The following is a 23,526-nucleotide window of genomic DNA, read 5'->3' on the forward strand; positions in this document are numbered from 1 at the left end:
GACAATGGAATAGCTTAATAGCCAATGATTTAAACTTTTTCACCACTAACAGTATCTCATAAGTAAATCTGGCAGATAAAAGCACAAAAACGTACGCGCACACAGACACAAACAAAGCGACAAAGCTGTGTTGTGGTGAATGGGCTTTATTGGCATACATATTCCTTACAGTCTCTGCACTTTTAGTGAAATATAAAGATTCAGCTTCAACTTAGTAATGCAAATTTCACACACATAGGAAATAGAGTCACAAAGCACTAGTTTGATGCCATCTTCATTAAAGCACACTCGTTCTTGAAACGCCACGTGGCAAAAACAAAATCCTATGTGCAGGTAATGGTAGCGACCTGTAAAGTTTGCAGGTCTAAGGCACTGATTTCTGGTGTTTAGACATCCCAATTCAGATGCAGGATTTCAACAAATGAACACATTAAACAAACTGAGCTACTCTCAGCGTCATAATTGAAAATCACACACACGCACACAGACACACACGCACACATTTCATATGCACCAGGTTATTGACGCGCCTAAGCTACTTCCACTGACAGTGAGGCTAGTCCTTCTGTTAAGAGTGATATTGAAAGCACAGGTATAGTGTCGTTGCTGGGTCCAGAGTAATGGCTTACCTGGATAATTTTGTACATCATTCAAACACTTCATCTAGACTTTGGTTTCAGTTTTCACCATGCTATATTCAGATCAGGTCTCAATGAAAGCTGGACCACTACGTCTCGGAAAAGTAAGACACACACAGGGAAATGTTTAACCCCTCACAAAAAGGAAAAAAAAGCACCAGAGAGACTCTACTAAGTATAACATGGGAACACGATGAACTCCAACTCAAGCCAATAACATAATGTATATAGAAGCAAACTTGGCAGCAATGTTATTATTTTAGCCGTAAGACACAAATAAATTCATTGTTGTGGTTGAACTAAAGCCTAAGAAAGCTAAAGAGAATGAAAGAGAAGTGCAATGGTCAGGTAGTGGCCTACTGTGGCAGTTCTATAGGCAACAAAACTTTAAAAAGCACTAGTAGCTCTACCTTTTTATGCAACATTCTGACAAGAGGTTGTACGAGGCGCCAAGCAGTCAGTTTTCTGTGTACTCAGCGCCTATATTTAAACAACCCCCAACCTCACTACCTTTTCAAACAGTGACTTCCATATTCCAAAACAGTGATAACTTGACAGTTTTCTTTTCATAATAACTGCAAAAATATAAGGATTGTAGTAAAAAAAACAAAAAGAAACAAAAAGCAACCCCGAGGCTAGAGTAGGGGTGCAGTAATACAATCGAACATGACAGTACTCAACACAAGGGAATCCACTGATACGCTTTGATTGCCCCGAAACTAACAAACATCAACACAAACACTTAAAAATGTAAAAAAAAAAAAAAAAAAGGATAATAATTAACAGAGCAGAGAAACATGTTAAAGTAAGTTAAATCAAGTATGGAAGAAGGATGATGGCGTGCATCCTCTTCTTTCATTGCATCCCGACTTAGGCCTCCTTTGTGCTGGCCTTCATCTTCTCCACTGTCTCCTATGTTTAAAACAGGGAAAAGAAACGTGAGCTATAGTGTCTCATTTGACATGCTGACTAAAACAGTATTTCTGGAAAACACACGCTTTTTCAGCACTGCATTTGTTTGAAGGTGAATTTGGTGTCACCTATCGAAACTTGTACACACGATGAACCACATTTGTTTACAGTGGCACTACAAAGTATTCCTCTGGGGTGCAGAGTACATGGCTTTGCTGACTCAGTCATGGCCTCAAGCCAGATTCCTAGAGCTACCTTGCGGACATCACGGTGTCATTCATGCACACAAGCAGACGCACAAGCTACAAAAACAGCAATCTGCAAAAGATTTTTTACTTTTGCAGATTGTTCTAAATACATGTGCCAATTAGTCTACTCCTACTAAACCTAATGCACTGCCTGTGAATCGAAATAAGCAAGAAACGTTAAAGGAAGATGCCAACACATAAATCTGTTAAAGGTAAAAGAAACTGAAGCATTGATGGGTTTTTTTTAAGGCCATCTGCCCTACATTTCATATCCGCAACATCATTTTATGGCTCTAAATTTGAAAACATCGCTCTCCTTTGGATTTATTGTTTCACTTGTTCTGTCAGAAGCAATAAAGCTGCTGATACTGTGGCTCGCCGAGCTCTGCCAGGAACGCATCAAATATTTACACCGACCTATTCCTATGTCGGTTGTATTGAGCAATTTGATTTGAAAGGAACTACAGGTAATCAAGGAATATAAAAGCAGGCACGAGGCTATTGGCTCATAAAGGTTATATTTAGTGGACTTTATAACCAATTCTACAAGCAGTGGACAGTGAATGAGCTTTGGAGTGCAGTAGAACCAAGTGGGGAGAAAAGCCAAAAATTAGGTTCTAAGGTTGGGAAAACACTTAGAATTTTTGATTTATCTTGTCTTTAACTCGACTGATATACTGTACTTTTTTTTGATGGGATTTAGTTTACAGATACACACCTGGTGCTTGTTGAGCTCGGCCACACGGAGGTTCCACTCCTCCTCAGTCATCTCCACTCCAGCATCTGCTAAGTCATCCACAGCTGGCTGGTTATCTGGTCAGATTACACAACGGTTAAGTGAAATGTGTGCGTGTAAACAAACAGGATAAATGCCATTTTCAGTATATCTTTTTACCAGTGCACGTCATGGCGGTGCAGACCCAGTTGCCGCATGCACAAACGCAGCGGTTGCACTCCACCTGGGTCTCTGCTCCGTCCTCATATGTTTCATCCTCCAAGGCACATTCTGCACAAAGATAAAGAACACGCTACCTAGATAAGGCCACAGATAAGACTCTAGTATACAGTGTTGGGAAGGTTACTTTTAAAATGTATTCCATTACAGATTACAGAATACATGCCCCAAAATGTATTCTGTAACGTATTCCGTTACGTTACTCAATGAGAGTAACGTATTCTGAATACTTTGGATTACTTAATATATTATCATGTATCATTTTACAACTACATGAATGTACTATTGCTGTGATTTATTACTGTTACTGAAGGTCCACGGCTCCGAACCCGTAGTAAAGGGACCTCTGACTAATACGGTGGGTTCGTGTCGGGCTCGTAGCCGAAAAATAGCTTTACTTTGTTGTGTGGGTCAACTTTGCTTGCGAGAGACAAAGAGAGGCGTTGAAAAGCTGCTCCAATGGAACTTATTGTTTCGGAGGAAAACACGAACACAGCGTACAGTCGAGTCTTAATAGCTTACTTACAACTGGGCTTGTCAGGCACTCTTCTTGGCTGCAGTGGTTATTATTATATTTACATGCTTCCAGCTCCCGTTTTTGCTCAACGATAACTCGTACTTTTCCACTCTCCTTTTTCTCCCTCCTCGCACTCACAGACACGTAACGAGTATGGCAGTCCATTCTCCCTGCAGCACGGACTACACTGCCCATGAGGCTACATTCTGCATTCTGCCTATTAGCTTAGCACAACAACAACAACAACAACAAAAAGGTGCTCTCTCACCCAGGAAACATGCAGAGAGAGAGAGAGCGTCACCCTGTAACCATGGCAACCGTAACGCTGCCACCTGGAACAACAGAATGTAGCTGTCAAACAAAACCCAAACAGTCCTGACCATTGAGTCTAGTATGAAACAGGGAAGTACCGCCATGTAATCTATTTATTTCAACAAAGTAACTGTATTCTAAATACCACCTTTTTAAACGGTAACGGTAACGGAATACAGTTACTCATATTTTGTATTTTAAATACGTAACAGCGGTACATGTATTCCGTTACTCCCCAACACTGCTAGTAGAACAATAAAAGTTTTACATTGTTACCAATTTGATGACTTTTTGATGACTGAGTTGCCAGCATTTTAAAATGCTGCATCATTCATCCACCAGCATAACCACAGTGTCTCATTCTTTTGGTTACTTTTGCTTAGTCACAAACACTCAGCAAAACAGCCAACGCCAAGCATAAAACCTTTGTGTGTAAACTGGAGAAACTATTATGTAAAAAGAGAAAAAAAATCAAATGCCTTAACCAGGCATGAAAATCTTGATTTGCATTTGAAATTTTACACAGCTAACAGTTAGTTCGTCAAATAAACGTGTGCGTCCTTGAATCTGGTGTAGCTCCAGAGTTAAGTCAACCGCAGCGACTGGCTGCTGGAGAAATGCCCCTTCTTCCTGTGAACTTTATCCCAGATATATCACCACCAGTCAACTGAACAGATTGAAGGGCTGAGTCTCAAAATCCTAAGAAAACAGCAGCTGCACTACTGAGCTTTCTGTGCTTCGGTCAATTTATATAGTAGATCTAATGGTGTGCTACATTATGTCAAAGTATCACTCCAAGCTCACTCTTCTCTGGTGGATTGAAGCCAGGCTTCAGGCAGTTAAGAAACTCATCAAAGCTCAGCTTCCAGTCGGCATTCTCATCGGAGAGCTCAATGAGGGCATCAACACACAGGCTCCTGGGGAACGAGAAGCACACAAACACAGAATAAAGCTGTTACATACAGTAACAGTGGACCATTACAGAAACAATGCAAATGCTGTAAAAATCATTTTGATAGCTGCTTTTCTTTTTTTTTCCACAGAGTGCAGGTGTTTTTGCCAATATGGTTTCCCACAAGAGGCCTGCAATAATGTTTGCTCTGGCCAAGATCAGGTTCAATGACTTGTCTTAAAATAGTGCTGCAACCAAAGATAAGATTTTCTACGCACAAACAGTACCATTGGAAAAATAAATATTTGAAGGCTCTCTCACCTCTTCCACTTCCACACTTTTTCATAAGCATGCAAACTTGCAGACACACTAACCGAAGCAGGTTGTTGCTCTCCTGGTCTGCATAGGACTGCAACTCCACAACTGACTCGTTGTGCTGGATGAATTTGAGCAGCTCTGAGGAGTCCATCTGAGAATCACCACTGTCATATGACTGCAAACACACAGACTCATGTGCATGAGGATTGAACACAAAGAACTCTGTAAGAAGTCATTTGGGGTTCTGATCCACAGGCTGGGTTGGCTGTAGCGCTACCTTAACATTTTTATTCATTAATTCATTTTTTTTAAATGACTAGTTGTTGTTCAAACTGATTTAGCATCCAAGCTGACTGCTGTTTGACTACTGTACATGGGCTTCATATATGATGATGAAATAAAAAAATCTTGGGCATAAGTAAAGTTTTAAATCGTCCAAAACCCCCATCTTTTGCTATAATGGCATTCATGTCAAACCATGGAGAGGAAGGGGCCCTCCTCTGCAGAACAAAGTTCCTCATTAAACTGAATTATCACCACCAGCTGACTCGCTTGAAAGGTCTGTCACATGAATAATTAGACACAGTCCCAGGCAGCTTTAAAAAGCAGGCGGACTGAAAGAGGCCCGCGTGGACAAATAAACTGGGGTATTCTATGAAAACATTGGTTTAGGAGCAGTGGTGTGCATAAAAAGAGAAAAGGGTTCATTCTGCCTACCTTGAAGTATTTGAGCAGGATATCAGAGAAGTTGGAACCCTTGACAAACCAGCCATCTGGGATAATCTCAGTTTGCAGCCACTGGATCACACGAGATCTTAACTCGTTGCGGTCAGCAGCATAGCAAACCACTGCAGGAGAAGGGATATTTCCAGAAGTCAGCAGCATGAATAAATAACCCAGTACACCTGGTATACTGTGCATCGGTGTATTCAGGCTCAATATGTTCTTTCAGCTAGACCATAAATGTCTGCTACTGTATAGCACATGTGTTAGTAAACTGTAACCCATCCATGTAACCATGGACTAGACCTTAATATGCCAGTACAATCCAGTCCAAAAATTACAAATACATTCAGTTGTAAATTAATTTATATGTTTATATAAACCGCAAACTTGATAAGAATAAGCAGAAGAAAAAGGTGTTAGGATGCCTGGGTCGTTGACCCAGGGTTTTGAGTTTATTGTATTATTTATCTTTTCTATTCTTTGGTTTCTTCGTTAGAGTTATGTCTTATGGTTTGTCTCTGTGTAATCCTTAGTTGCTGTCTCCCCTGTCTGCTATATCCCCGTGTCCAGTCAGTGTCTGTGTCTGCCCTGGTCCCACGTCTCTGTTCCCTCTGTTGCAGTGCGCGCGTGTTAGTCTGTGTCTTTAGTTCAGTCTGTGTCATGTTTCCTATTTTATTCTGAAGGTCCTTGTCTGATGTTAATGTATCTGGTTTCGCTTCCCCTTGTCTTGTTAGGCCTGATTTGCCCCAGCTGTGTTTCCCTCCTGTTACCCATTCCCTGATTGCTCCCTCTGTGTATTTAAGCCCTGTGTTTCGCTGTGTCCGTGTTGCGATCTACCGTTTATCTAGCTGTGTGTTCTGTCAGTCTGTTCGCGTAAGTTTATTTTGGATACTCAGTTTTGTTGCTTTTTTGAGTTTAACATTAAAGCTGTTTTGAGTTTAAGTTTTGATTTCCGTGAGTCTGCATTTTGGGTCCTTCGTATCACCACCCCTGCGTGCACACAGCCTTCACATAACAAAAGGATGGGTGAATGGATGTTTATATAAGCAAAAAGAGCATGCACGCACATACACATAAGCTTACCTGGACTGGCAGCGGCCTGTTCTGTTTTCTTTTCTAAAGGTGATTTGAAAAAAAAGAGAGAAAGAAACAACATTTGATACAAAACCTGGAGAACATTATTGGAGATAAACATGTCTGTCACTGAACAATTGGCCAAAGGTCTGCAAAGAGCATGCTGTGACATAATGATTTTCCCTCGCTGACCTTTCTGTCACCGATCAATGTCCAGGCTAGCCTTCTTCGAGTTCTGCATTTTGTTTTCTTTCTTTTTTTCTAGTTCCTCATTTTTGTTATTCCTTTGTGATTTCATTTTTATGTTTGATTTTCTTTCTGAAAATCAATGTAATTTCTTTTCAGACTGCTGCTGGACTTCATGACACACACTAAGCACTTCTTCTCCCCATACTTCTTTTCTCTCCTCACGTGTTTATACACCACTGCAGTATGCCACAAAATTTTTGTCTTCTCTCTGCTTTAATCTGTGTTTTTGTCCTGCCTCCCTATGCTATCTTTTTCTTTTCTTGTCTTTGTCTTTCTCCTCATCCCCCAGCTGGTTGCAGCAGATGACTGCCCCTCTCTGAGTTCAGTTCTGACGGAGGTTTCTTCCTATTAAAAGGGAGTTTTTCCTAAGGGATCTCCTTATTGTTGGGCTCTCACCAGAATATTGTAGGTTCTTTACAGTATGAAGTGCCTTGGGGAAGCTGTTTTTGTGATTTGGGGCTATATAAATAAACCTCAACTGAACTGAACCTCAGCTGAAATTAGTTTCAGAATTAGTTTTGCTTATTTATTTATTTATATGTATTATTCACGTTACTTATGTTGACAAATTTGACCAAAGCATTTTAGATTATATATCACAGATTAAGGTCCAGTTAACTAAACAACTTCATGTCAGCAGGGACCAGCAGGGAAGTGAAAGTTCACTCGAGATCAGATAAGATACAAATATTAGATATATGAAGAGGTGGCTACAGGGCAGAGGTGTGATAAAAATGATAGTGCAGTGTCATGGAAGGGGACATTGTATGACTGTCAACCCAGTCACCTCACATTATCAGTTCAGTGAATGTATGCTAGTTCAGAGATCACATACTAATCAGTTTAATTGCTTACTATCAGCGCTTTCACAATTAGTCGGGTGAGCTAAATGACATTACTGAAAAGGGGCCAAATTGGCCTTTTTAGGCCTCCCATTGTCACATCTACTAGATCTCAGGGATTCACTTATACTTAAGCTTCTACTCTGTACCTGACAGTCCGCCAGGGCGATGTGGTGTCACCGCTGTTGTTCAACATCATCATCGATGCGATAATGCGCAAAACATTCGAGGGCCGCTGCGGAGTCCAAGCCTCGACCGATCAATTTATCACCGATCTAATGTTCGCTGATGATAGCGCCATTTTTGCCGAGGACGACACCGAGGCGACTCACATCCTCTATGACATCGCCCGGCACTCCAAACCGTACGGCCTCAAGATTAACGTCGAGAAAACCAAAGTCCTGACCACCGACGGCTCACCAGCAATTGTCCACCTCGACGGTGTGCAGATCAAACAAGTTCAGGAATTTAAATATCTGGGGTCCCTCATCGAGGAGAAGAAAGTGGCATCATCAGTGGAGATACGCTCCAGAATTGGGCAGGCGGCGGCAGCGTTCGCTTCCCTGTGCTGGTGCGTTTGGAAGAAGGACAACATCTCATTGGCGACAAAGATCCGCCTTTACCGAACCCTGATCCTGCCCATTCTACTTTACGGCGCGGAGACGTGGACAATGCTCAAACACGACCTGAGCAAGCTCGAAGTTTTCCAAATGCGTCGCCTTAGATGCGTTCTCGGCGTTTCCCTTCGCGACCGTCATTCGAATGACACCATCCTCACCAGCTGTGGCAGCCAACCGACAATCGTCAACCTAATCCAGCGCCGCCGACTCTGTTGGTTTGGCCACATTTGTCGAATGGACCAGAGCCGCTACCCCCATAGCCTACTCTGGTTGACCCGCCCCACCGATTGGAGGGTGCATCGAAATGCACCAAAAAAGACATGGATGAAACAAATCCAGGATGATTTGAAGGCCCTTCGACTTGACCTCGAGTAGGCAAGAACCATCGCCTTAGATCGAAAAGCGTGGAAGATAATTGTTGGTCAAGTAAGAGAACCTGCGGCACCTACAGCAGCGTACTGGTTGCGCGGCCGACCACCGCCGCTGGTCGCCCGCTAAAGGACAAGAAGGAAGAAAGAAGGACCTGACAGTAACCTATGACTCTGACATTCGGTGTTATGAACACAAGATTTTTAGTCAGTTTTGTTAAATTCCTCTCTGGTAATTCAATCATGACAGGTTCCAAACTGTGTTTTCATCTTTTCATCTCTATAGCATTCTCGTGTTATCTTGGCTTCCACTGCACTCTAAACAATCAAGTATTTCATTTTTGGAACAAAAAAGAGCTGAATAGTATCAATTAGCTGCAATAGACTGCCAGCCTGTCCATGATGTACCCCACCTTTCACCGTATTACAGTGGGGATATGCTCCAGCATCCCTGAATTAGATATGTGCAAGAAAATCAATGGATGGACCAATCAGTGCTTGAATCTGTGCTTAATAGGTCAGTTGAATGAGAAACCTGATTTGCTATGTCCTATCCTATCAAACTGTTGTTTCTGTGTGTACATTTAAATTGTAAAAATAAAAAAAGAAAGAAAAAACCCTGAAAACCGTTCAAGGCAAGAAAGATGATGACGTTAAAAAAACATTTTTTTAGCAAAAAATTATTTAACAATTTTTGAAAAATACATTTTCAATGTCTAACATGAAAATTTTGCAACTTCCATTTCCAAGGACGATTGTGTGATAATTATGCCGGTTTGAACTGTTTTATCAACATTTGTTATCCGTACCCTTGCAGTGTCCGTCGTGTGCCACTTGGATCTTCAAGCCAGTCAGACAAGCATCTCTGTGGAGCTCACAGTGATTCCTGTAGGTCTTACCATTGCTGCCACATACTGACCTCTTGTGGGGCTTACAGCTCTGCAAAGAAACAAAATGCAAAGGGAATGAATGTGAAGTGAAACCAAAGGGAGTTTGTAATCCAAATCTATTATTTGGACATATATTGCTTCCTTGCGTAAAAGCAATTACCCGACACTCACCTCTATGCACAGACAGCTGGGCTCCCCCTTCTCATTGACAGCACACTCCCTGCCGGCCCCGCAGAACACATTGGCACACACTTTGCTCTTGGTCTGCACCTCCTGTAAGGCAAAAGAAGTTTGTGATGGTTGAACACAGGGTGGCGCTGTTGTGCTTTTCAAACAGAATGCGCCAATCAAGTCAAACAGGACTCTGCATACGGGATCCAAAACACAAATATTTAACTTTCACAATAAGCCATGTGGAACCAAACTCATGTCACAGATAAAGAGATCGTTTCGCCCAATTAACTGACAAGAGTCTGTCCCCTGATGGCATCCAAGATGAAAGCTCACTGATCTTGCACCGCACTCAGTCTAGGAGGTGATGCTTTTTGTATCTGTTTCCTATCTTTTTTAGCAAGATACCAAGAATTACTTAAATCATTTTGGTAAATAAGCTCAGTTGCCTTGTGCACGTAGTGGTTCATAATGTTTCATTGGAGACTCTGAGGAATCCTCAAACAACTGACTGCATTTCAATTTTATTTGTTCCTTTCTCATCAACATGATAAGCAAAAAAAGCAATATTTATGTGCTCAAAAAAATGTGTCCTGGTTTATTGCTTATCTTTGTTGTTTTTTTATGTGTGTGTTAGTATCTGCACTTTTAATGAGGTCCCCAGAGCTGTCTGAATTGTTGCCCTGTCAGTGACAGTTAGACTTGGATCCAGAAGTTGGCATGAAATAAGGCAGAATACAGAAAACATGTAAGTGGGATAAGTTCCTGCTGGACCATGCTGCCTCCTCGAAAATACTCTTTTTCTTTTATCTAAATGTCTCCAGCAAATCTGTTTCAGTTAAACCTCCTTTTCTCTCACATTTAGCGTGTCTCATTCGCTCTCATTGACACTCATGGACACACACACCATCTCATTTGCTCGTCTTGACATCTTGTGTTTGCTCATTTTAGGGACTGCCAGCAGACTCAAGAAATGAGCTCTAGCAACCAATCAGAAGACGCCAAGTGGAGCTCCAAGAGCTGGTTTATGACCCTCATTACCGCCTCCTTTCCCCATCTGTTTGTTTTTGTATATGTGCAATTGTGTGTGCTTGCATTTGTTTGTGTGCGTGCTTGTGTGTGTACAGGGTGTTTCCACATCTGGAATCTGAGCTGTGTTTTCCTTTAGGCCCATTCCCATGCAGTGCAAAATCTTTTCTCCTACCCCCCCCGACTCCACTCCTGCTCCCTAAGCTGCTGTTTCCTGTAACAGCGAGACAGAAGTTGGCTTTCTTTGTGTGCCTGCACGTGAGCTGGCTTCCAACTTTGTCTCTCTGTGTATGACTGCAAGGTCTGGTATGTAGGTCAAAATGAAGGTGGGATGTTGTTACTGAACCTTCTTGAGCTCTCATGATAAAATGTAACAGGATGGATCTCAGAGCTAAAGGGATGACAGTGGGGGAGCAGTCACGTGCAATCATCACAGTGTAGCAATTTTGACTCTAAACTTGTCAGAGTAATTCGGTTCTATGCATGCTTCAGACACATATACATACACACACTTCCTATCCTAAGATGAGGTCATGGAAAAATCTTCAAAGCAACCCTCCCGGCCTTGAACATGTTGGACAATTCAGTTTCTCAGACACAGATGGGCAAGAGGCCTGTTGAAACCTGCAGAAACCTCCACTGAGAACATGAATAATAGATGGGCTCCTTAAGATGAATCTGGTACAAACACGGAGCTCTGTCTGTCCATCTCCCTCCTAGCAGAACCAGCTGAGGATATCTGACATTTAGCTAATGAATACAGAGGTAGAAGGTCCCTTTTTTTGCAGCTGATTCAAGAGCTTTGTTGCCATAGTGAGAACATATACCGGCTTCTTTTGATTACAGAGGTGTCAGTCAAGTAAGCCAGATGGAAGAAAGCCTCAAAATGAGATCTCAGCAGGGCTCTTTGGACATACAGTGCTGTGACATAAGTATTTCTCCCTTCCTTAGTCCTTTTTTCATGTTTGTCACTCTTACATGTTGCAGATCATCACACCATTTTTTTCATTAGACAAAGATAACCAAAGTACAAATATACAGTACAAAGTGCAGTTTTTGAAATGATGATTTCATTTATGAAGGCAAACCAAACCTACCTGGCCCTATGTGAAAAAGTAATAATCTCTTAAACCTAATAACAGGTTGTGCCACACTTCACAGCAAAAACTGCAATCAAGTGTTTGTGATAACTGCCAATGAGTCTTTCACATCACTGTGGAAAACTTTGGTCCACTCTTCTTTGCAGATATGTTTTAAACAGATAATTCATGCTCGAAAACTGATTCAAGTCTAATTCCAGTCCCAACGCTGACTAGGCCACTACAAAACATTTTTTTGAGTTTTTGCTGCCAAAGGTGGCACAACCAGTTATTAGGTTTATGGAGCATTTACATTTCTTTCACACAGGGCCAGATAAGTTTGGATAACCTTTTTTCTCCCCTTAATAAAGTAAATCATCATTTAAAAATGGTATCTTGTATCTTCTTAGGTTATCTTTGTCAAATATTAAAATCTCTTTGATTATCTGAAACATTTAAGTGTGCCAAATATGCAATAAAACAAGAAATCATGAACAGGGCACATACAGCACTGTATAAAACAAGACTGCAGAAAATAACAGATGAAATAGTCTCTTTGTGTGTTCTTGGGATGCCACAAACACAGTGCATAAAACATGCATGGACAATGCAGAGGGATAAATAAAAACTACACATAGCAAAGGTCAGAGACATATGGTCACATTTCATGCGTCTAAGAGGAGAAAAATTAGTAGACTTTTAAATCCCCAAATATTGGTGTCACCCTTACTCCTACAGGGAGTTATGCTGTTACAACATAAAAGCATAAAAGCTTTATTTTATTTACTTGTGTTAGTAGCCTGAAAATATGAGAAGTTTTTTTTCATCATTGTTGTTATCACTATTTTACTTTATTTGGTAATTTCCCATGTTTCCCCTCTTTGAATCTTTATGTAATTCCAAGTTCATACGCTGAGATTGATATCAATGTTTTTATCTAAGTGGGTATCACTTTCTGTTTACACATTGTAGGGACTTGGCATCAACCCCACCATAACTAAAAGGCACTCATTAACACAGTCACCAGCTGAGCAGACATAAAAAAAGACATGACACAAAGTCAGCACAAACAAAAACACACCCAGTATGCATGTCCTAGATAAATTATTATTTTTAATTTACTGACAACAAATGCCTTCTTTCCCATTTAAAACCAATCAGTGTTCTCATAAGAGACTGGTGAATCATACCAGAGTCCTTCATACAAAGAGCTTCTCTAAGCTCATTACAGTCAATACGGACACATTTCACAGCTCACGACACTAATCTCTTGCCCTGCGTTTCACATGTTTTCTATTTCAGTGTTTTAGTCACGAGGCTGAAACGACTTAAAAGTTTCTAAAAGACTTTTTTTCCCCTCCAAAAACTCTTTGCATCATTTCCATCTTTTTATATCAGCGTGGCAACTCTCATTTCAAGTCTTGCTTTCATTTCTGCTATTCTTTAGTTCTTTCTCTTGTCATCTCATCTCTAGCACCATGCCCTTTTACAGATGCAAGACACGTGTCTGTGAACGAAGGCCAGCCTTGAAGAGCTAGATGGAAATCAGAGGAGGAAAATCAGAGAATAGTAAGAGGCTGAATAAAAGGAGAAAGTTGTGAGGACAGTCTGAATATTAAGAAAGAGGTGGGTAGTGAAGAAGAGGAGGGGGGCATACGAGCATGTTATATGGCTCATTGATGAGGCGGACTTGAGTTAAAGTGGAACATATCCTTGCTTTAGAGAACAAAATGCCCTTTTATCTTTTATCCAATGAAGACAACAGTGAAAAGGCACACTAACTAAAGGCACCTAAAGACACCTTGCACAACACATAAAAAGCATTAGAACATCTGCTCTGCCTTTGCACGCCTTTCTTATCTCTGTGTCCTCAAAGACTCAAAACAGTACAAGCAGCAGCATATTTGTCTGTATTTGCATGCTTAGTGTGTGTACCTTCAAATATCTTGGAGATGTTCCACTAATCGAACAAGCCGATCAATGCCTCTCTACTGTTGATGTCATTTACAGCCACCGTGAGCACTTCCCATATTGCACCCTGCCCCTTATTAGCATAGAAAACATTAACCTAGAGATTGCACTGAAGTCCCTGCCATAGATATGCCTACAACAGTGAAGAGAATAATGGAAGCAACTGCAAAAAATCAGTAAGTGCAATAAATACAGAATGTGGCATTTCTAATAATACTAAAAGATTAGTTTCATCTGTGTGATTGGATTCGTTTTGGACACAATAAATCTAATTCAATGGAATCCAATACAATGAGCCTGCAGTTCGACTGTTTTCACACAGAGCTTCTTTTGCCTGTCTGCTGTGTTCGAGAGGTGTTGATTCAGCGCTACTTTCACTGTGTAGGCTGTACTTTCTGGTGCTGTTCATTCGTACTGCATTATACAAAGGTACAGGCTAGATCAGCTTGAGCTGCTTTAACATCTGTATGACACACAGAGTTTCATCGATATCTGAATGTGAAAGGCTCGAAAAGGCTTTTCAAGAAGTTTGGATTTAATGCACGGGTGTAAGAGACACCTCACTGTAAATGATGCAGGCTGGGCCACTTGAAATATTGAAATGCTGAATAACAATGAAGGAACTACAGCACACTGTTACACATGCTGCTGTAGTGCTGAGACACCGATAAGGATTCAGTTTGTGAGGAAGCAGAGGAAATATTTACAGTGATATTGAAATCTAATCTAAGTATGCACACAGTTGTCTGTTCAATTTAATAATTATAAAAAGCATCTATTTCCCCGTATTTACATAACAAACTGGCAAATCTGAAGAAAAATGAAAACTATCACAAGCAAAAAAAAAAAAAAAAAGAATACTGAAATGAGAAAAATAACAACTATATTATTTTCATTTGATTAAAAAAATTTGCTTTTTCAAAAACATATCACATTCTTGCACAGAGTTGGTTGAGAAAGGTTATATAAAAAGTCTTACATTTGAATATAGGAGTGAAGGAAAAGTTCTACACTTTAGAGGAAAAGGTAGATTTTTTTTTTGTTTGTACTGAGAAGAGCGAGACTAGTACCAGCCACACAGGCCTACAGAACAATTAGCGTCCTCTGGTCACTAGATAATAATATCTATTCCCAGACCAACTGGAGGTTTCTGGCAGTCAAAACAATGCAATCGCCCTTAGTCTACATGGAATACGCTCACTTGTCTGCCAGCACTCACCAACTGCTTGCTGAGCAGGAGTGAAAATATGACAAGTGTAATCCAAAATGTACACAAAGTTAAAATTGTGCTGTTTGAAATGTGTTGGCTGCAGTGCGAATGTTGAAGATGAACATTCTCCGTTTCCAGCTGTCTTTCCTTCAAAGTAATCTGCTAGTGACCACAGCAATCACAGGGATCTTTTTAGTGCAGCACCGTCTTTGTGACCTATTTCACCTAGCGACAGTCAGGAATGCACATTCTTGCCTAGTGACTGGAGATTGCTGGGGGTCAGAGTCTGAGGCCTAAGCTACAAAAAGCTAGGCTGTTGACTGCAGCTTCAGAAGTGCTTCAGAGACAGTGGTTTCTCCTTTCATATACCTCCCTCCAAGGAGATGCATAAGTCTATTTAAACAAATGCTGACGTGGAGGAGATGTGCACTAAAACATGATTTTACTTCGAGCGAGGCAATAACAGTGACAGATAGAGACAGTCAGCATGACAGATGAACAGGCAAATGCATGGACGCCCCCTCTAAATGCAACTGAGTGTTTTACAAGAGATTTTATGTAACAATGAGGTGAAAAATGAAAGAAACACAAGACTGAAAGGCAGGAAATGTAGACAAGAGACATAATCAGGAGAATGAGAAGGTAAGAGGGGTTCATTCCCGAGCCATGTAGTGCCTCAGCTGGAACCCGACCCAGTTTGCCTTGAGCCAAAATCTCCTCAGTATTTGGGTCAGAAAGGTGGTCCTGCTCTTCCCCTCTCCAGCGTTTTCCCCATGGTGTCCCTCCAGCTCTAGATTGTCTAACACTCTTCAGCTCCATCGAACATGAGTCCATGCCAGGAGCAGGCAGAACAGAGAGGGCTCAAAATTGAGCAACTTGTTTCCCCTTAACTTCTAATCAGAAAAGAAGTGGAGCGCAGCCAAAGGAGAAAACCACTTACCAGATACACTGCAAGCTAATTGCGATCCAGTTTCCTCCCTTAAGGAATTTTAACGAGATGATGGGAAAAAATATTATTTTATTTTGGTTTTGAGTCATTACAGAAAGCTGTCTCTTTTGCCTTCAATAATTCACATTGCTCCATTCTCAGACTCTGTTGCCTTTCCCCCCTCTGTGAATCTGTGTCTTCATTTATATCAAATCAGTTTCAGTCTCATTTCTTCTGTACTTGACAGCCTCGTGAGATCAGATGTACAGTAAAGCCTCCACTCAGAAACAAGCAGTCAGCCCATCAAAAAGACACGATCGACTGCCATGCCTCCTTTTGGCTCAAATATCTGCTTAGTATTTCATGGATTACATGACAAGTGATCGCCAGCAGTTGAGAGCAGTATGTGTCCTTGAAATAATGAGGCCAAAGAAGAACTAATTTGAGCGGTTTATAAGAGCACTAGGGGTGGTCTCAAATGTTCTCTGAGGGACCAGGTCCGAGATTAAATCTGCAGAAACAAAAGGGCTCAGGGTAACGACCAGTTTACAGAGTTCTGCCTGTTATTCTCGTCCCTGTTTCTTATTCAGTGTAAAAGGAATGCACCAATGGATGGGATGATGTCACCCCAGTCTGCAGCCTGTTATTTTACACCCAGCAGCCTCATTGTTCAAAAGCTGAAATGCAGCAACTAAACTGAAAAGAGACATGAGGGAAAAAAGAAGAAATAGAAGAGGGAGATAACAGAAATACACGGTAAGATAAGTAAAGCAGAGAAACAGAGAGGGTGAGAAAATGGAGAAAGCAAGAAGTACAAGACTAAAGAAAAGCAGGAAATAAGTCACCGTCTGGGCAGAGCAACATCTGCTAGCAGTTAAAACGTCACCAGAGAACACAAAATGCTGTGAACGCAGCACCGCCCCTGGCCCGTCCTCCCCTGTTCACCCCGCTGTCACTCTGCTCGGACAAAAACGTCCCCTGTCCTCACTACCTGCTTTATCTTAACCTCTAGTCAAGTTTTCTTTCTTATCATCATTTTCAATAATTTCTCATCTATTTTGCCTTTAATTTTTTAATCCCTTTCTTTGACTCTTTACAGATAATCTTGCTCATTTCCCCTTATCCTTTTAAACTTTCTCTCTTTGCTCACTTTGTCACCTTTCTTTCCCCTCTGAACCACCCCCCACCCCCCGCTGTTCTCTGCATTTTTCCACCACGAGGAAGGGCAAGTGAGGGGGATGGGGAGGGTGGGCCAATGCAGGCTCACAATAAGGCTAGGGGAATGAGCAGACTCCCTGCCCTCCTCTCTGCTCCCTCTTTGAGGCCAATGTAAGGGCTAATGTCGAACACTTTTGTACAAGGGAAAGTCCAATTAGAGACTGCAAGATGTGTTTAGTGTGTTTAGACATTTCAAACCTGTTGTGAGATCAGACCTTAATTATATTTAAACAACTGTATTTTGCCTTCCTTTTAATCAAAACCTTTCAAAGTATGTCAGGATACAGCGAGAGCAGAAACAATCAAGATGTTATCTGATTCACAGAGAGTAAGTCAACTGTTTCATTAAGGCACTGTGGCCACTGTATCAGGCGCATGTGTTCACGTGTTCCTTGTTAGCATAGATATCCATTCAGCCAATCATATGGAAGCAAACTGACATATTCAGGCAGGTAGACGTGGTCTACACAAGCTGCTGAATTTAAAACTAAGCATTAGAATGGAGGAGAACGGTGATTTAAGTGACCCAGACTGGTCTCGGGATTTCAAAAACTGCCAAACTTCTGGGATTTTCCAGCACAACCATCTCTAGGGTTTACAGAGAATGGTCTGAAAACAGAAAATCTCCAGTGAGCAGCAGTTCTCTTGGTAAAAATGTCTTGAGACCGGTTCAGGCTGGTGGTGGTGGTGCACTGGTGTTGGGGGGAAAGTTTCTTGGCTTCAGCCTAACTGAGTACTGGTGCTGACAATGTCCAGCAGGATAACACACTATGTCACAAACCTCAGATCATCTCAAACACATCTCCTGAACTGAGATCACTGTTCTCTAATGGCCTCCACAGTCACAAGATCTTAATTCTGCAGACCATCGTTGTATTTTGGATCATGTGCTATACAGACCAAGCAATCACCTGGGCTCAGAGAACTTAATTGGCAGATTAAACCGTAATGAAATTTAGCATTGTTGTAATCTAAGAACTTGCAAGTCACACTTTTTCATGGTTCTTGAAATTCCTCATGACATTTTAAATTACAGATTTTTAGGACTTCTTTTCCTTTGGGTTTGACAATCAAAGTCATCCCCCCTGCTTTGTATCGTGTCTCATTCGTACTAAAATAGACGGAGAAAAGAGCCTCTCACTATGTATCAGTCACGGCTGAGGTATTTGAGCAATAAATGATCAAACTGAATGAAGCAGTCATCTGCACACTTCAATCTATTCAAAAATCTTTTTAATTAGCGAGCTTCACAGTATACCGCAGTGAGGCTAATCATGGGATGTTCTTTTAACCTTTTGTACTTCAGCTTTCACTTGCTACCTGTTCATGCCTTGAAGAAGACTGAAAGGGTGCTAATTAAAGGGATTTTTTTATGAAGAAGTGGCTTCCTTCCACACATATTAACCACATTTTTGATCGCTCGAAGAGCTGCGGTTGACACGTTTTTTGACCTCTGCTGAGCTACATCAAATCCAGTTTAAACTAATTATTTTATTACAATTGTTCATCCTGCAGATTACTTTCTCAGCTGACTCTTTAGAGAAGTAGGGTGTGTTGTAAAGGGAAAAATGTTATGTCCTAAAGCAATGGTCTCCAACCCCCGAGTTGTTTGGTACCGGGCTGCGAGAGTTGAGGCTCGGGTATGAAATGTATGGTTTTCAGGGTTTTTATTGTTATTTTTTTAATCGTTTTTATTGTTAACTTGATTTCCCTGGGTCTTTTCACATGTGTTATGAATAAATCTTTTTTGGTACCGGTACTGGTTTTATTTTGTTGTATTTATTCACGACACCTTAAAGGCCAGTATATTGTCAGACATAAACTGGTCCAAAAAAGGTTGGGAATGCTGTCCTAAAGCATGCAACACACCCTGGTGTAGCAAACAGCACCAACACACTCATAGTACAGTGACTCAAATCAATGAAATGCTTTTATTCAGCACCGGTGGTGGTACAATACTACCACCAGAGAAAAACAAGCTCCATCAAAGATGTTTTGCCCCAAAGGAAAACAAAAACTATATATTTTTAACCATTATTTTTTTATGTTAGGGTGTAATATACTGAATAACAGGAAAATTGACAGATTTCTGTAGCAAACAGGCTGTATGTGGATATATCATGGTTGTGCGCACAGTCACCCTTTGCAGGCCCTTGAGCAAGGTTTCTGCATGTGATAAGAGAGGTATGCTACATTATAGAGTGCTCTCTTATCACATAGATCACAAGAAAATGGAAGAGTTACAAAAGCTCAAAACAGCCACTTTAGCCTCTATGTTTTTTGCTCAGTGTTGGAAAACAGCAGTGTTCGCCTGTTGATCATTCCTCCTACAGTTAAGCCTGTTCAACAGAAAAAAAAAACTGCATTTCATATGCAGGGCGTGATCTCTCTTTGACGGGTCACTGGACACAGAATAATCTCTGCTGGAAGTAAATATTTGTAGAAGTTTTGTTTTTTAAGATGTCAAGTTCACAGTGATGTTCATTACATTTTCCAAGAGCTTAAAGTGGGCAGAAAAGCAGCAAACAGTCAGTCATCAGTAAATTACCTACTGTTGCTTTTTAACTTTTATGATTGAAAACGATGCATTACCTCATTCTTTAAAAAATGCTCAGAGAACCCTTTGGTGCCTGTCTTTGTCATTTGCGTGGGTGCCTGTGTTAATTTATGTGCGTCAGGCCTTTGAGTGCAGAGTACCGGTAATGATAAGACACCAGTACAGCTGCTAAGCTAAATGAGGACTCCTTTCAAGCCAAGCCAAGAGCGAGGAGAACACACTGCAGGGACGTGAAACGTAACACACCTCTTCTTTCTCTACCCCCACACCACACAGCCAAGTCTTACCTCACTCCCAGTCTGCCTGCTGTAATTGCATGACATCTCCTTCCTGTTTTACATCACTATCTCACCGCCCTGAACAATCTCTGCACGGGATCCATGACTGAATGTCGAGCTACAGTAATTAGAGCAGGCTCGTATGGACAGAGGACACGGCGTCCCCTCATGCTTGTGTTCTCTCCACCTGGGCAGATATTTTTAGCCCACCTTGTATGGGAAAGAACAAGCATCAACATGGCAACATGGCGGGTTGCCCGAGAGCATTTAGCTCAATCAGGGTGCAACAAATCCGGGGCCAGAAAGAAAAGGGGATCCAGCACCTTCATTTTTTCATTTGTTATCTTTGTTACATGAAATGTTGTCCTGGCGAACTAGTTCAGGCTGCCCGTTGATGCCAGAGCGCCATAAACTAAATTAACCAATGTGTCATTCACCATGGATGATGCACAATAACACAATAACACTGCATGCCATAACAGCGGAAATATAAACACTCTCCTCCCTCTGTTTATATGCGGCTGTGCGCACACATGTCCCCCGAGGCCGCAAAGTCTTATGACTTTCACTATGCCTGCATCCGACCTCGTTTGCATATCAAGCTCCCGGTGTGTTTGAGTAAGACATCAAGGTTTTTTTTCCCAAGATGCATATCTGCTTTCCAGCCCGCGGGCACACACACAAACAGAGTTTTGAGTCTCGACCCTGGCCACCCTGTCACACTGCATTTCTGAGCAGCTTATCTTCAAATGCAGCAAATTCTCACCTCAAGAAGCACACACACATTCGCCTTCTTAATAAATCAGTTAGCTTACACATTTTAATAGCCTAAACTCGTGCCAGCAAATAGAAACACAATCGATCCTCTTTTCAGTGATCTTTCCAGCTGTTTTAGTGATGTGTATATAGTCAATTTAACATGCATCCCATCGTTGATACACAAACTAAATAGATACCCTATAGGCTCAGATTCACCTCTTTGCTGCAACTTGTTGACCTTCTTTAGACAGCAGGCTGGTATGCCAGTTCAGGCCCTTCTCACAGCCTGTCAACAGGCCATATATTATCAAGATAATTACCTTTGGAGAACAGATGCCTCTTTTTTTAATGGGTGCCCATTACTTTGTGGGTCCACCCAACAACAACTGCCGTGTGTTCTATCCCATCTAGGACATACCTCACAGATCACGGCCATAGATTCAATTAGGAGGCACACAATCCCACATTTAACAGCCAGCGGGTAAAGATAGGAAGAGCAGGGGAAGGTCAGCCGGGGTAGCCGGCACATCAGTCTATGAGCAATGTTGCAGTTCCGACACTAATGGCCATCTGCATTAAGCCATAAAGACAGGCTCGGCCACAGATAATTGATTTATCTTTCACATGTGGCATTGCTCTAACCTGCTGAAAAATCCCTCTAATTAGGCTACAGTTATTACCGTGTTTATATCATCCTCCTGTTATTGTTGTGCCGGTCAACAGAGGAGTCAGCACAAAGCCAGGTGTTCAACAGCTGCGTCCACTGAGGGTCCAGGCCATCATCAAGTGCCACCTGGCATGTGTGTGCTTGCTCGTTCTTCGAGGAATAATTTGGGACATAGAACAAATGACTTTTTGCCAAGTTATATGAGAACATCCATCCTGATTTCAGGTCTGCATAATAATTAGGGAGGTACAATGAGCAGCTGGTTGGCATAGATTGCCACAAAAGCTAGAAACAAAGGAAAAAGAATCATTTTTACAAGAGACTATGTGCTGGGTCACGAAGACATTCTTGTAGTTTGCTTTTTTTTGTTTTTACTCTTGGATATCTTGATAGCTGTTTCCATCACTATAAATTTGTTATTCTTGCACAATCACAACAGACATCGCAAAACAAGAAACTTGCCATGCTCATGCTCATTCATGCTCAGCTCAGCTAACTGACTGCTAGGTTGACTTTTAATCATATTTAGGCTTACTGAGCATCCACCCCAGACAGTAAGCTTCACTCATTCTTCAAACCCACTGACATATACGATCCCATCTGTCACCCCTGTGAGATGCTTAAACTTTAATAATTGCACGCTGTTTCAGTTAATCATTCTTGTGTTTAGTCGGGCCACCTACTAACAGCACATCCTGGTGTTTACCTAGAGAGGAGACTACTTAGCACTGCAGTGTGATACCCATGAGGTGAGCATTCTCACAGCTCTTGAGGCACTCACTGCCCTGCAGACAAACACACATGCTCCCAGACCAACCACCAAAACAAACATTATGCCATTAGAGCAGCTGCCAGTTGGCACCAAAACACCCTCCAGTATTGATGAAGAGTGTCATCCCCCCAGATAGATTTGTGAAAGCTAAACACAAGCCCACCCATTCTCCTTCACAGTTGTCTGTCACTCCTCTCATCTTCTCATGGCACATGTCAGCTTTTGTTGCGATGTTACCTTCAAAAATCACAACTCAGCAAAACAAAAACAGAGAATAGGTGAAGGACTTCTCTTTGTGCGGTCAGCAAACAAGATGGAAAATGTGAAGGTTTAAGAAATATGTGCGCTCACTTTTCCAGTGCCTCATGGATGCAACCTCGTTATTAACAACAATATCCCAAGTGGAAGAAAGCAAACTAGTCAGAATGTGTCTGTAATGACGCTCATGATTGCCGTAATTGTGTGGTTCCGCTTAGGAAGATAAACAATCCAGCCTACATCACATAGACACAATACAGCCTTGAAAACCCAACTATAAATGGCCCATTTTCACCAATAAAATACTTTTTCTTCTTCTTCTCTTTTTCCAGATGTGTTCAAGCTCAACAAAGCTGTTGCTTGGCTGGCTTGTTTTTTTGTTTTTTAACGGTTATAAAGTGTTCAGTACAGGCGTAAAACGGCTGATTCCAATATGAAGCCTCGCAAAGACAACTGTTTGAAGAAAAGAAAAATAAAAGAGCAAACTTACCTCCGCGTTGTACAGAGCTACGGAGAGCAGAAGGAGCACAGCCACACTTCGGAACATCTGGACAAAAAAAAGGAGGGGAAAAGAGAGAGAAAGTATGGTTTTATGGGAAAAGAATGAGCCAACGACAGTGTCCAACCGTTTTCATACCATTCATATTGTCAAGACAAACTTGTGGAAAAGCCAAATTTTAGTCCTCTACATTACCATTTTATATTCGGCTTGGGAAATCTGCTCGGAAAAGGGGTGCTGGTCCGGATATCTGTCGGGACGCAGTCGAGCAGAATTGCCGAGATTTCAAGAAATTTGAGGAGCGCTGAGGAATTCCTGCCAGTCCGTCAGTCTCTCCTCCTCCTCTCGTCTCACCCTGGCCAATGAAAACGTCTGGAGAGGAGAAGATGAGGCGGGGGAGGAACGATGGAAAGTGTGTAGGCTATGTATTGTGTGTAAATTAAACGGTAAATGCAGCCTTTCTCTTAAGAAAGGTGGATGGCTGTGTTTGGGGCTCAGTCATATTCTGTGTCCGGTTCGTATAAAGTCTTTTGTATCCTACTGATCTTATGGGAACATTTCTCTTGGCC

The 23,526-nt window shown here is 41.6% G+C and overlaps 1 protein-coding gene across 1 annotated transcript; it reads right to left on the reverse strand.

The window, feature by feature from the left end:
- Positions 1-877: 877 nt before the first annotated feature.
- Positions 878-23,312, reverse strand: fstl1b (follistatin-like 1b). Its single transcript, XM_085134988.1, has 11 exons — positions 23,153-23,312; positions 22,949-23,005; positions 9,733-9,834; positions 9,481-9,610; positions 6,602-6,634; positions 5,510-5,640; positions 4,849-4,967; positions 4,387-4,499; positions 2,694-2,804; positions 2,517-2,611; positions 878-1,550 (listed from the first exon to the last, which is right to left on the reverse strand). The coding sequence occupies exons 1-11, from the start codon at positions 23,153-23,155 to the stop codon at positions 1,509-1,511; spliced, it is 936 nt and encodes a 311-aa protein (XP_084991114.1). The 5' UTR covers positions 23,156-23,312; the 3' UTR covers positions 878-1,508.
- Positions 23,313-23,526: the final 214 nt, after the last annotated feature.

This window comes from Neolamprologus multifasciatus, chromosome 16 (genome assembly GCF_963576455.1).
Source record: "Neolamprologus multifasciatus chromosome 16, fNeoMul1.2, whole genome shotgun sequence".
Taxonomy (NCBI): domain Eukaryota; kingdom Metazoa; phylum Chordata; class Actinopteri; order Cichliformes; family Cichlidae; genus Neolamprologus; species Neolamprologus multifasciatus.